The sequence below is a fragment of the Rattus rattus genome, chromosome 5, assembly GCF_011064425.1.
Source record: "Rattus rattus isolate New Zealand chromosome 5, Rrattus_CSIRO_v1, whole genome shotgun sequence".
Classification (NCBI taxonomy): domain Eukaryota; kingdom Metazoa; phylum Chordata; class Mammalia; order Rodentia; family Muridae; genus Rattus; species Rattus rattus.
In genome coordinates, this window is record NC_046158.1 from 36,068,708 (window position 1) to 36,081,472 (window position 12,765).

Below are 12,765 nucleotides of genomic sequence, written 5' to 3' on the forward strand. Positions count from 1 at the left end.
CGCTTAAAATAGAGCATGACAGTCATGTTTCACTTAACTCTCGTGGCAGAACGTAAATTAAGAATTCTAGATGTGACATGCCAAATATTTTAGACGCGGAAGAATGCATACAACAGAGTCGGTACTGATTACAAACTTAAACGCATGACTTATAAGGCAACAAATTCATGCTCAAATGTAGACAACAGGTAATGCGTTCCGTATTTCAAAAAGTGATGCTGTGTGTAAACCCCACCATTTCTGCATACAGTACTAAAAATTCATAATAGCATTCCTAAGCTCTATGTTATACCCAGAGCCAAAATATCCACAAGGAGCAAAACAATGACGTCCGCTTGCACCTAACTTAGGATATTTTTGCTCACAACGAAATTTAAAAGAAACGAGTGTTACATGAAATCCCATCAAAAACACGTAATATAAAATGGAACTGCATAGATATGTACAGTAAATCTGCCTTATGCTCTAAAAATTACTCTATGTTTTATAAGTGAGCGAGCAGTCTCTATGTAGAACTATGTTGAGAGTTAAGCAAAACTACAACCTCTATTGTTCCCCGTCTTCTCTTTAAGATTATTCACTTGGGAATTACAGTTCAGTGACAGAAAAACGAGCAAAACATCTCAAAAAAAAGTACCAATGTGCAGATTTCTCCACTGGGAAATCTGAACCAAGAAAATATAAGTTAATGTGTGTATACTCTGAAATAAATTATAAAACATAATGACCCAAAATAAAGATGTTACAGCATCCTCTCTTTAAAAAATCTAGTAAATGTATTCCCCTAACAGTGGTGAATGGAACAGGATAGAGTAGGTTTTTTTCATTGGCTATTTCAGCCCAGCCGTGGAAGTAAATAATTTCATTCCCATCATGTAGAAACTGAAGTAAGATATTAACCGAAATCCACGTCACCCCTCGCACGGCTCTTCTTGGCATGCATTCACGTAGGCGCACCTTTTGATACTGATGATATAATTAGACGGTAATATCCAAATAAAGATCCCTTCTAAATTTGTTGCAGATTGGAAGTGATTTCCAGACCTATTCTAGAATCCATTGTCACACAGAACTCAAAGGCATCCCACTGCATATTTTACCTGTCAATTTACTCTCTTGCCTCATACTCACATGCCTTTTCCCACTCCCGAATTAGACTTTAAAATCCCTGAGGGCAGGACCTATCTATCTTGTTATTCCCTCTTGTACCCAATATTGTGGCAAGCAAGTTATGGGGTGCCCCGTGCTTAAAAAAATGGATGAAGGCATGACTGGGAATGGAAGAATATGCAAACCCCAGAGCTGTCAGGGCGTTTGCTTCTCTTATCTCCACTTAGTCAAATGAGACGGATCCAGTAGCACATCTCCACAGTGAAGTAGACACCAAGTTGCCCTCTTACAGAAAACATAGCTATATCCGTCAGAACATTATTTCCCATGTTGAACTTTAGAGAATACCCAAATGCTGGATAGTAAAACTTCACCCTACTTATAATGGAAAGGCTGCACTGAGTAATCAAATATTTGGCCTTAAAAATATCCACGGAATGTGTCTTTACTGCCAGAACCATCAAAGAATAGAATATGTTAATATGCCCCTCTTCAGGAACTTGTCAGAGACCACTTCCGTTCTAAGGACATCTAGGCAGAAGAAAGTTCTAAGAACTGGGGTTTGGGAAGCAGTGTTTCAGAACACTCAAAGACACTGAGTCAAATCATCTTCACTAAAGCATGTAGTACATTTGAAGGAAATATCTGGTGTCCTGTTAAATATCCTATATCTCAAAAAAGGAGAATAGAGGTAGACCTTCTAAATCTCTCAATGCATGGTCCAAAGGCCAGGAATGTCTTGTAACAACCAGTGTGACCCTCTGTTACCAGTAAGTGGTTAAACTCCTTTGGAAGAATTCTCTTAGTTTTTCTCAAACTCTTCCCTTGTTTACCTTTCTGTACTTTTCTTTCCAAATATGTACCTCAAAAGCAGTGGCATCTTAAGACATACATCTTTAGAAAATATATGCTTAGGATTAGTCAATATTTGGCAATGTTCAGAAAACATTTTTTTCATTATTGAATGACATGATGATACTTCTATAAGGAAATTCTAATAGATTGATTCTGAAATTCTAAAAAATCTATTATGGTCTTGCAAAATATTCAATGTACTCACTCTCTATATGACTAAATTTAAAATATTACAGCTGAAGATGCTCCCACGGGGGAAGAAAAGCACGATGGGAATTCAAGGGACCACAGTGGCCAGCAAACTTCACATTGCTAGTTGTCACAGGGTCTGTGCCAGTTCACAGTGTTCGAGACATCCAGACCTCTGTTACATATCAGGAGTAACAGCGCAGGTGGCTTTCAAACTACTTAGGGACAGCTGTCGTAGTGGTGAAGAGTGGTGAACAGTCGGAGAACGCAAGTCCCCAGAACATGGTCTCACTTTGATACTCCACCTTTCCAGTCTTTAGACATTAAAATTCTGAGCAAATTTTGCTTTTCAGGGATCCAGCTAATTTTTACAGTTCCATTTCGCTATAACATCCCCCAGTTCACATTTTAACTACGTTTTCATCTCATTTGTGTGTACTCTTGGTTCAAGTACAACAAAAATTTGGTTTTTTTTTAAACCATTGTATGTATCTTATAACATCTTCCTCCTTAAATAAAAAGAAAAATGAATAGTGTCACCTTTAAAAATAAAAGTACGGACAACATGGAAACTGGGAAAGTCAAGACCTGCCCATGCTTAGAGTTATCTTTGCATGCTGCCTTTGGGACACTTCAACACTGTGGTGAATCATCTTTGAGGTAGAACTAAAACAAAACACAGCAGAAAAGAAACGAGAACATTTACACAAAGCAGGAGACATGAAAGAGAGCGGTGAGGGCTTTCCCGTTGCCTGTATGCGGCCTTAGGCCTTACAGTCTTCCTTGACACACAGCTGAGAAATGGTCTTCTTCACGCGCAGGGCGGTCAGGCGAGCTGCTCCGTTGGCATACCAGCACTCACGCATTATTCTTCCCATGACCCGGAGCGCCTTCAGGAGAGAAAGACAGCAAAGGTTTAAAGTGCACAGAACAGAGGATAAAAGAAGGAAAGTCACAGATCAGGGACTGGTCGAGGAAAGTGGGCCAAACTTCTGTAAAAAAAAAAAAAAAATCGTTTTTAAAGACACAAACGTTAACCTGGCAAACACTAGCTGAAATGAAACCATTGATTTCTCGGATGCGATGACGGCTATTTTTGACCTGCAAGCTCACAGCCCCGGTACTGGGGAGGTGGAGGCAAACGCAGCAGACATTCAAGGCCTGGCCAGTTCCATGAAATCCTGTCTCAAACAGAACAGCTAAAACTTGTCCTGAGCCATGGAGGGCTGTGGAAACAAGTGCGAATTCCAAGTTACCTTTAGTCAGATGTGCACGGGCATGGAAAGAAAGTCACCAGACTGACAACTAAGATCTACACTTTCACCATTCATAATCGCCATGTTGCAAGCGATGATCCGGGATAAATAGAAAGACTCAGTATGAATGAACTTTCAAAGAAAGGAAGGCACACTTAGAGGAGAGGTCAACGTAAAAGCAAGAAACATGGGGCTCCAGTGGCATGTGCTTGCCTTCTGATGTGGAACCCAGAGATGAGGGGCCGCATGTGAAAGACAGGAAGTCAACAGAACGCGCAGAGAACAGGTTGCAGATGGAGGGGCGGAGCCTAGATTTAAACACGAAGCTTGAGCTAGTGAGACGGCTCAGCAGGTAAAGGCACCTTGCCACCGAGCCTGGAAATCTGAATTTAATCTCGGGACCCGCATGCGCAATGAGAAAACTGACTCCTGCGGGTTGTCCTTTGGCCGTTGCCACTATGATATGGCACATACATGTATCTCCACATACATGTAAGAAAATAAACATACTAAAAATAAATGCGTGCTTATGAATCTCCCCCCAAGTGGACCGTCTCAAAGAAAATCCACTTACTTTGACTTTTGGTAAAGAAAAAAACATCTGTCCAAATTTTCTCAGGAAACCTGGACTCATAATGAAATCTGCATTCGGAGAGGGGGAGGGTTGCCAATCAGCAAAAAAAAATCAAAAGTTCTTGGTATGAAAATAAAAAATCTCGTGGATATGTTAAATGGCAATTGAGACATACCTGAGGCAGAGGCAAAGAAGTGGAAAAATAAGTCCACAAGGACAAGTATACAGGTGCCAAGGTAGGAAATACAGGTGACACAGAGTAGACTCTGAAAGGTTTAATAGCAGCCACTGAGTTTTCCAAAAATAGAAATGGAGACAATGAGGGAAGAATTATCTGAAGACATATTATCACAGAATTTTCTAGAGCAGAGGAATGTCACAAGTCCTTGGAATGAGAGCAGTCTTTGTTCACACAAGTTTAACTGCAAAGCTGGGTTCAGTGGTGCACGCTGTGACATCAGAACTCAGAGGCTGCAGCAGGAGGATTCCTGTGAGTTGGGGCTACATGGAGAAAGCTTCCCTCAAAAAAACCTGAAGTATCTGCAAACAGAAAGACTGGCCATGAGACATAGAGAAACTGCAGGACAGGAAAGCTCTTAAAAAAAAAACAATTATAGGGCTGGAGAGACGCTCAGCCTTTAAGGGCACTCCTTTTTTTCTTGCAGAGGACCTGGGTTCAATTCCAAGCACTCGCATGGTGATTCACAGCCATCCATGACTCCAGTTCCAGGGAATCCAAAGCCCTCTCCTCACTTCTCTGGGCACCAGGCACACACATGGCATTCACACATACATGCGGGCAAAATATTCATTCACGTAAAGAATAACACAAATTAAAAGCAAGTAGAGAAGACATTGAGGCCAACTTGTATTAATATCAAAGCCTATTTTTATGTAATCTAAAAGAAAAAATATGTAGCAGTATAAAAAAAGTTTTAAGGAACAAAACGTTTCCTGACACCACTTTCGGGTAATATATCAGAAATCCCAGAACCACAGGAAGCAAGAATGAGCAGAAAACTGGTCTAAGTGGACACTCAGAAGAATCAATAGCTTCAAAGCTTGTTGAACATAAATATTTACATACTATCACTTTCCTTTTAAGTGTGTGTGTGTGTGTGTGTGTGTGTGTGTGTGTGTGTGTGTGAAGAAAGTGTCATATATCCTTGAGCTAGAGTTACAGACAGTTGTGACCCACTATGTGATGGCTAAAAACCGAATTCTGGACCTATGTGAAAGCAACAAGCAGTCCTAACCACTGAGCCATCTCTCCAGTCCTTAAAAAAAATGGATAATCTTATTTGTCAATTTGACAGCATTTAGAATCTCCTTGCTAACACTTGTTTAGGTGTGTCCATGGGGTTATTCCCAAAAAGAATTAATAGAAAGTAAAGGATCTACCTGAAATGTAGCTGACACTATCCCATGGATTGATGCTCTGGGTTGAATGATTGCTGCCTGGTTTTATGCACCCCTCAATGATGGTCATGCACTCTGACCCTCTAGGACCATGAAACTAACTCCAACTAAATGCTGTCTTTTTAAGTTTCCTTGAACCTGGTGATCTTCACAGCAATAGAAAATGACTAAGATACAACGTGACCAGCGGCCTGGTGTTTCTGATGCCGTGCCTTTTCCACCATGATGTTACCTTCAAGTTTAGAGCTAAATGTAACTCTTCCTTCCTTAAGTTCTTGTCCTCTGGTATTCTATCACAAAACTCACTAATACATTTAGCAACATCCTTTCAAATAATGCTAACTACAAGTTGCATATGATCACCAATACTAGAATAGACAAAGAAATTCTATTATATCCACACAGAAGAATGCTACATAGCAATGAAAATGCACAGGTTTTTATATGTCTGTGTGTGTTGAAAAAATAAGAGGGAGATATTTAACAGGTTTTGCTCATAACTTTCATAAACACATATATGCAATTTTCAGGATATACATATGTGTGGCAAAATCTAAATAAAATCAGGGAATGATAAATCATTAATATCAATGTTAACCACCTAACAAGGCAGAAAATTCCTCAAAGGTTTCTGAAAATATCTGCTTTTCAAACTGTATATTCACAAGTTCTCATTTAATTGTTATCCATTTATCACCCATGTGAGTACGACAAATAATATTAGAAAATGAATTCTTTCAGTACGGTATACAAGACTCTAAGTCTGTTTCTCAAATAAACATGGAGTTGAGATAGGTAGACAAAAGACAAAAATGCTAACACTTGCCTTAAAGGAAAGAGTTAGAATCCTGGAAGAGGGAAAGAGATGCAGTAAAAAGACAACTAAGTAAAACAATTCTGTAAGAAAATAAAAAGTAGTGGTGTCACCTAAAACAGCTCAGTTACTATGCTCAACTATGGAAGAAAATGAAGAGCAGTGATTGGGGTGAAGACGTAGAAGCACTGAATAGGGGATCCCTGCCCTTCCTCTCTCTAGCACTGTGTGTATGCCCGCCATATTGGTTATAGTTCAATATTGCTTGTGAAGACAAGACAGATAACAACTGGATCTAAGGTGAGGGGGCTTATCTGATGAGGGAGATTAAGCTTCAGATAGTCTGAGATCAAGCATAAATTACCCGTTACAGTACAATTACCCTCTGACTTTGCCCATGTCCTTCAGTTTCCACCTCCTTGGCCTGTGATGGCTCCATTCCACTGGTTCTCCACTTGTGCGGAACCCTGAAGAGCCAGGCTGCACCTCTCTTTCCTCTCTTTGCCAGATCTAGAGACGTGGATGTCAGGAGCAGTGAGGATGAAGATGGAGCCACCTTGGTGAGGACATATGTCCCAAACAATCACCCAAGCCAGAGAGGATTTCGGAGAAGCACTACACAATGTCCTGTTGTCTAAAACTGCCTGGGCTTCGGGGTTTGTGTCCTAGAAACATACTACCAAAGAGAGTAAAATCCCCCTAAAGACATAAAACAAAGGCACCCTGAATATATGGAACGAATTAAGCAACTGGGTTAAGAAAGAACTACCCATTCTCTGAAAATGCTCATTGATGCTGATCTGAACGATGAAATAGAAAAAAAAATAGATAAGAACATGGTTTACAGTGGTCTCCTGGAGATGAAGAAGGCAAAGAGAGGAGGAGGGGTGGAGAGAATGACTGGGGAGGAACATGGCAGAGAGGAGGAGGAACGTAATAGACTTACCTCACAGCTTTGCCACTGGTTTGGGAGATTTGGTCGGAGTTTCTGATCACAAACAACCTTCCTCATTTCCTCTATGGAAGGATCTGAAGGCACCATGTCATAATAAGGCAACTGGTACTCTTCAACAAGTCCTGTAAGGAATTCGAAAATACATTTCCCTAAATATATAATCAGTAACGATGCATACATATTTCAAGCTAATACCACTGACTTCTGCCAGACGCAGATGATAGCCTGGAAAAAATAGATAGAACCTCACTTTTGTTAAAAATAACGTATCTCGGGGTTGGGGATTTAGCTCAGTGGTAGAGCGCTTGCCTAGGAAGCGCAAGGCCCTGGGTTCGGTCCCCAGCTCCGAAAAAAAGAGCCAAAATAATAATAATAATAATGTATCTCTATAAAACAGAATTCACTTCACATCACTGGGTTAAGTACTTATACAGAGTTATGACATTTACAATATAAAGTACATTTTATAAGATATAAAATTAATAAAGGTATCATGTGTGACAATAAAACTGCATAAATAATGTACACAATTTTATAATAAATAAAATTTATAATTTATAATAAATAAATAAATAATATTTATGTATTTAATAATAATAAATATTTATAATAAATAAAATTTAAAATAAAACAAATATTGTCCCCAATAGAAGCATTGTGACTTTTTAATTGCATAAATTGTCATTATACAGTAAAAAAAAAAGTACTTCTAATTTCCCTAATTGCAATTTCTATGGCATAACATCAGTGTTCTGTATCTACCTAACAAAACAGCTCTTTCGGTTTGGAATGTCCAGGTATTTGGTTCATCGGGTAAGTTACTACTGCCAAACCTGTCAAAATGACACAACACACACACACACACACACACACACACACACAAAGAGATAGACACACGCACATACACATAAGACACACACATGCACATAAGTAGTTCTAAACCAAGCTCCATCCTACGAGTGTCTCGCTTATGAGGAAATACCTTTTCTCCACTGATGGCCGCAATTTCATTAGGCTGCATTAACAGGTGTCCCCTTACCAATGTCTAAGCTCTGTGGAGTAGTAGAGGGCAAGTTGTAGCTACCACTCACTCCCCTGCTCTCTTCAATCTGGCTTTGCTGTTTATATCACAGGAGAGAGAAGACAGAAAGCCTGGGGAACAGAAGGCTCACAGACCTGCTGCCTTGGCAAGACATTTAGCTTCTCTGGGATAAGAGTAAGGATACCAGCTGCCTCCAGGCTCCAATCAGATAGTTTTCAAGTGACTCAGAATAATCATATGGGCATCAGAATGATCAGAACTGTCACCCTCATCTAAGCAGAATTCAAAAGATAACCTCCACACACTCTCCCCAGGAGGTTCCTCTTTTGCCTCTGTAAAGAAGTCACTGAATGGAATTCTCCTAACCATTCAGAAACAATTCAGTCTATTGAGGAGAAAATAAAGAAAATCACATCTTGTACCCAGGGGTACAAGGGAAGGAGAACAAAGGGGAGTCCCAAAAGCTTACCTCCAACTGAACACCTTCGAGCTATTTCCCAGTAAACCAGCCCCACCGAATAGATGTCAGCTCGCTTGAAGGACTCAAAGATGTTGACGTTCATTGTATCATCAAGCATTTCGGGAGCCATATACCTTCAAAAATGTGCACATTGAGCTTCGGTCCAGTGAATCACAATTTTAATACATTTTGATACAAAACATAAATCAAGGTAGCGCATCAATATCAAAGAAACAGCTCAGATTCCATAATAGGGTGAAATTAAAGAAAAACACAGTTATTGACACAACCATCATTTTTAAAACATTTTAAATAAAGCTAACAGTTATATAATTCCGCATTATGACAGGATCAAGAGCAGCCTAGTCCTTGGAAGGAATAAATTGGGAAGGTCAATGAGCAAAGCACCCAACAACAGAAATGGAATTTATCATCATGGAAAGTTCTCTTCTGACAAGCAGGGGTGTACCCTCACCACAGAGGCCTTGGATTGCCAATACAAGGCTTTGCGGTATTCCACCGATATCTTATCAAAATGAAGAATCTTATTACATACTATGGCCAAGCATAGTATATCCTTGCTCGAACAAAGTTTAATGGAAGAAGTCTTAGACTCCCAGGACCTGACTGACCCATATAGAGTTGAGCATTTTTTTCCAGACTCTACACAATTTGGGTTCTTTCCAAAGGATTAGGTTCCTCCAAAGGAAAGCAACACCCAAGCCTTGCCTGGGTGTCCCTGATGCAGGAATAGTGAGATAAAGGACCATATTAAGAAAAGACGATATGTCCGTTAGGGTTGCTTATTCTGAACTTGCTTTCCTGGAGTGACTCTGCCTACTTGATAAGCCTACAGCCTTGCACTCACTGCCCTGAAATCTCAATTGGTTTAATCGCCAGCTCCACCTCCTTAGAAATTCTCTGTTCTTGGGCACTTTAGTATGCCCAGGAAAATAATTTGATTGCTGTGATTTCAAGGCCAAGAGCCCTGGAATCATGAAAAAAGTACCGTGAGGCCTGGAACCCAAGTAAAGGACACAGAAGTAGACTAGCTGAGGAGCCACCTGCTGGTCAAACAAAGAAACACGCCAGACATGCTGTGACAGATGAGCCTGTCACAGCCACAGCTGTGTGTCTTCCTTTTACTTCGTGCTTCCCCCTAGTGCTATCATATTCTGTTCCTTGAAAGTGGAAATTGTATTCAAATGCATATTACGGCAAAATACATTATTCTGTGCGACTAAGGGCAAGTCCAGCTATCAGTAAGATACAAATTGATATACAATATCTTTGGGTGTTAAGAGCATAGACGGTCACACAAATGGCTTTATTATTAATCACCCCTAGTCCATCTATCCAACGCACTGGTTTTGTATGTGTTCTTTAAAACTCGAGCCTGTACAGCAAGCCCTGAATTTCAGTTCACTGATGATATGGAAGGGTGCTAGAGTTCTGAGGTGGTCTCTCTCTCTCTCTCTCTCTCTCTCTCTCTCTCTCTCTCTCTCTCTCTCTTTCCAGGAAAGACATCATAAAATGTGTCACATTACAGCCAATTGTCTCTTTGCCACTGCCCTGACCTAGACTCTGTGGCAAAATGGCTACTTCACCGGGGCAAAAAGTCAACCCTCTGTCTTTGTCATCCTGCCTTGTAGCCACTGGTGTCTCCATATCTCCAGAAAGACTTCTTACATTTTTTGGCCTAACATTTTTCATATTTGGATGCACATCGAAAGCACTCAAGGTGCTTGACCAACCATTTAAGCTTTAGTAGGCCACCAACAAAAGTCCTCTTACCTCTTGGTTCCCACTTTAGGATTCTGGGGTATATCTATAGTGTTCATGATAGAATCATGTTTCACAGCCAGCCCTAAGTCAGCTATGGCACAAGTGTCACACTTTTTGACTAAGATATTCTTTGACTTTATATCTCGGTGAGCAATAGCAGGCTTACCTATAAGGCATAAGAAAAGTGTATTAATTTTTTCCCACTGGAGAAAATTATTCAGAAGACTTAGCTCGAATGTCACCTCTTCAGACACGTCATCTCTGACTGTACACCCAAGTCCAGCAGATCTCCGAAGAGACAGCAGTCTCCTCTTCAAACTCCAAGCTAAGTGAGGGCAGACTCTTGCTTCATACTCAAGTAGTTCCGACGTGAGAAGCGCAAGGTGATAGTTGGGTTGTGAACATTAATAACCAGATCATTCAATGAATGACTTACAGTTACTTTGTGTGATTACAATAGGGCAAATGTTTGCTAACAAAACATTTATTCAAACTTTCACTGCACTGGAATAGCAATTCCCAAATGAGAACAGAAGGCCCATGGGGGTCCTTAAAACCACTGTACATCTGCCTCTCAGGGTCACGCCACCATTTCTTCACTTACTTCAACCAAAACCATATATGGAGACAAAAGACAAATAGGATAAAGAGAATGTGTGAAATTTCAGACAATAAGCTAGATATTTAAAGTATTTTTAAATATGTAAAACAAAACTATTTTTATTACACTGCATTAAAAAACTGTTATAAAACATTCGGAAGCTGCTACTCGTGTTAATATTTAATTGGTTAATTACAGTGCCTTGAAGTAAACAATTTTTTAATTTCTCAATGAGAAGTTTTCGATATGGAAGTTATTAATAAATATAACCTTCATTTACCTTAAAACTTTGAGGATTTCAATAATCTTTAAGAGTACAAAGAGGTCATGAACCTAGGGGCCTGTTTAAACTAATGACTTGAGAGTCAATTCCCTGAAGACTCAGAGAATGACAAAGCAGGGGACATCATTAGGCCTCTACGTATGATATTCATACTTTTTATCTTTTTCATACAGTTCCAGCCTAGTATGGAACTCACCATGTAGCCCTGGATGACCTCAAAGTCACGGGCCATCTTCCTGCCCCATCTTCCCACCCTCAGCTTCCACTCCTGCTTACATTACCTTTACCAGTTGCAATTTCATCATCAAAAGCAAGCATTTACATCGCCTGCGATATATGACTACATTATGGCCTTGGCCACCAAAACAAGACCTCCGGGTGTGCAGTCTAAGGGTCAGAATGGAGCCACTGAGGATGAAAACACATCAGGAATATCATGTGCGGTGCCGAGACTACGACAGAGTTGTTCGCATCATGACAAGAACCTCGCTTTTATGAAGGACTTCCATTGTTCCTCTGTACCTGGTGAGAGTAACGAACTAAAACAAGGTCAACACAAAGACCGGCCTTCTGAAAGGCGATACGTACCTTGAGTGCCCACGATCTCCATGTGTAGGTGAGCCAGACCACTCGCTATTGAAAGCGCCAACTTGACCATTCCAGCCACGGTCACTATGTTTCTATTCAAATAGTCATATAAGGAGCCCTGCTCGTGATACTCTGACACAAGCCAAAGCTGAGTCCAAGTTCCATTATCTATGGAGAGAACATCGTTTGTTGTTGTAAATGTGGAGGAAGGAAAGGAGTGCTTATAACTATTATAGATGTGGGAGCTTCCATGGAAACAGGAAGTTGTGAGAGGTAGTTCCAACAAGTGAGTGACCCTTCCCCTGTTTGCTTTCATCAGTAGTGGCTGGTGACAATTACTGCTGTGCATGGCAACCTTCTGAGAGAGGCATCGTGGGAGAAACTTCTAAGAGGCACCTTTGGCCTCAGGATGGCCTTGCCCATTGCTATTAAGCTTTTAAGAAAGATTAAAGCACTAAAATCCAACAAATTTACGCCACAATTACTACCGTAAGAGTGCTGACATTCTAACAAGGCTGATGAAAATTGCCTCTAAAAATAGGAAGTTGTGTACTCCAAACAGTTTTATAGAGAGCCAAGATATTGCTAGAAAGCTAACACACCCATTTGGACAAAAACTAACCCGCCATTTTTAAAACAGGCTGTTTCGCAGACTAGAAGTTAGTTTAGGGTTCCAACAGTTCGATGTAGCTTTCTAAACGGTGTCTGTGATGGTATGGGCAACCCTGACCAGTCCTGAGGCTCAGATGGACTCTACGGTGAACATTTTGCTTAGATGCTGTCCTGCCAGGTGCTACACGCTCAGGAGCTGGAAGTTATCCAAAGATCTCATTT

The 12,765-nt window shown here is 40.4% G+C and overlaps 1 protein-coding gene across 1 annotated transcript in view; it reads right to left on the reverse strand.

The window, feature by feature from the left end:
- Positions 1-2,632: 2,632 nt before the first annotated feature.
- The window catches only part of Acvr1c (activin A receptor type 1C), a 77,960-nt gene continuing 67,827 nt past the window's right edge, over positions 2,633-12,765 (reverse strand). Inside the window, exons 5-9 of the mRNA XM_032903321.1 lie at positions 11,932-12,099; positions 10,469-10,625; positions 8,684-8,808; positions 7,164-7,294; positions 2,633-3,044 (exon numbers count right to left, since the gene is read on the reverse strand). Of these exons, the coding sequence (XP_032759212.1) occupies positions 2,919-3,044; positions 7,164-7,294; positions 8,684-8,808; positions 10,469-10,625; positions 11,932-12,099 (707 nt within the window). The 3' untranslated portion in view covers positions 2,633-2,918. The remainder of the gene's footprint in view (positions 3,045-7,163; positions 7,295-8,683; positions 8,809-10,468; positions 10,626-11,931; positions 12,100-12,765) is intronic.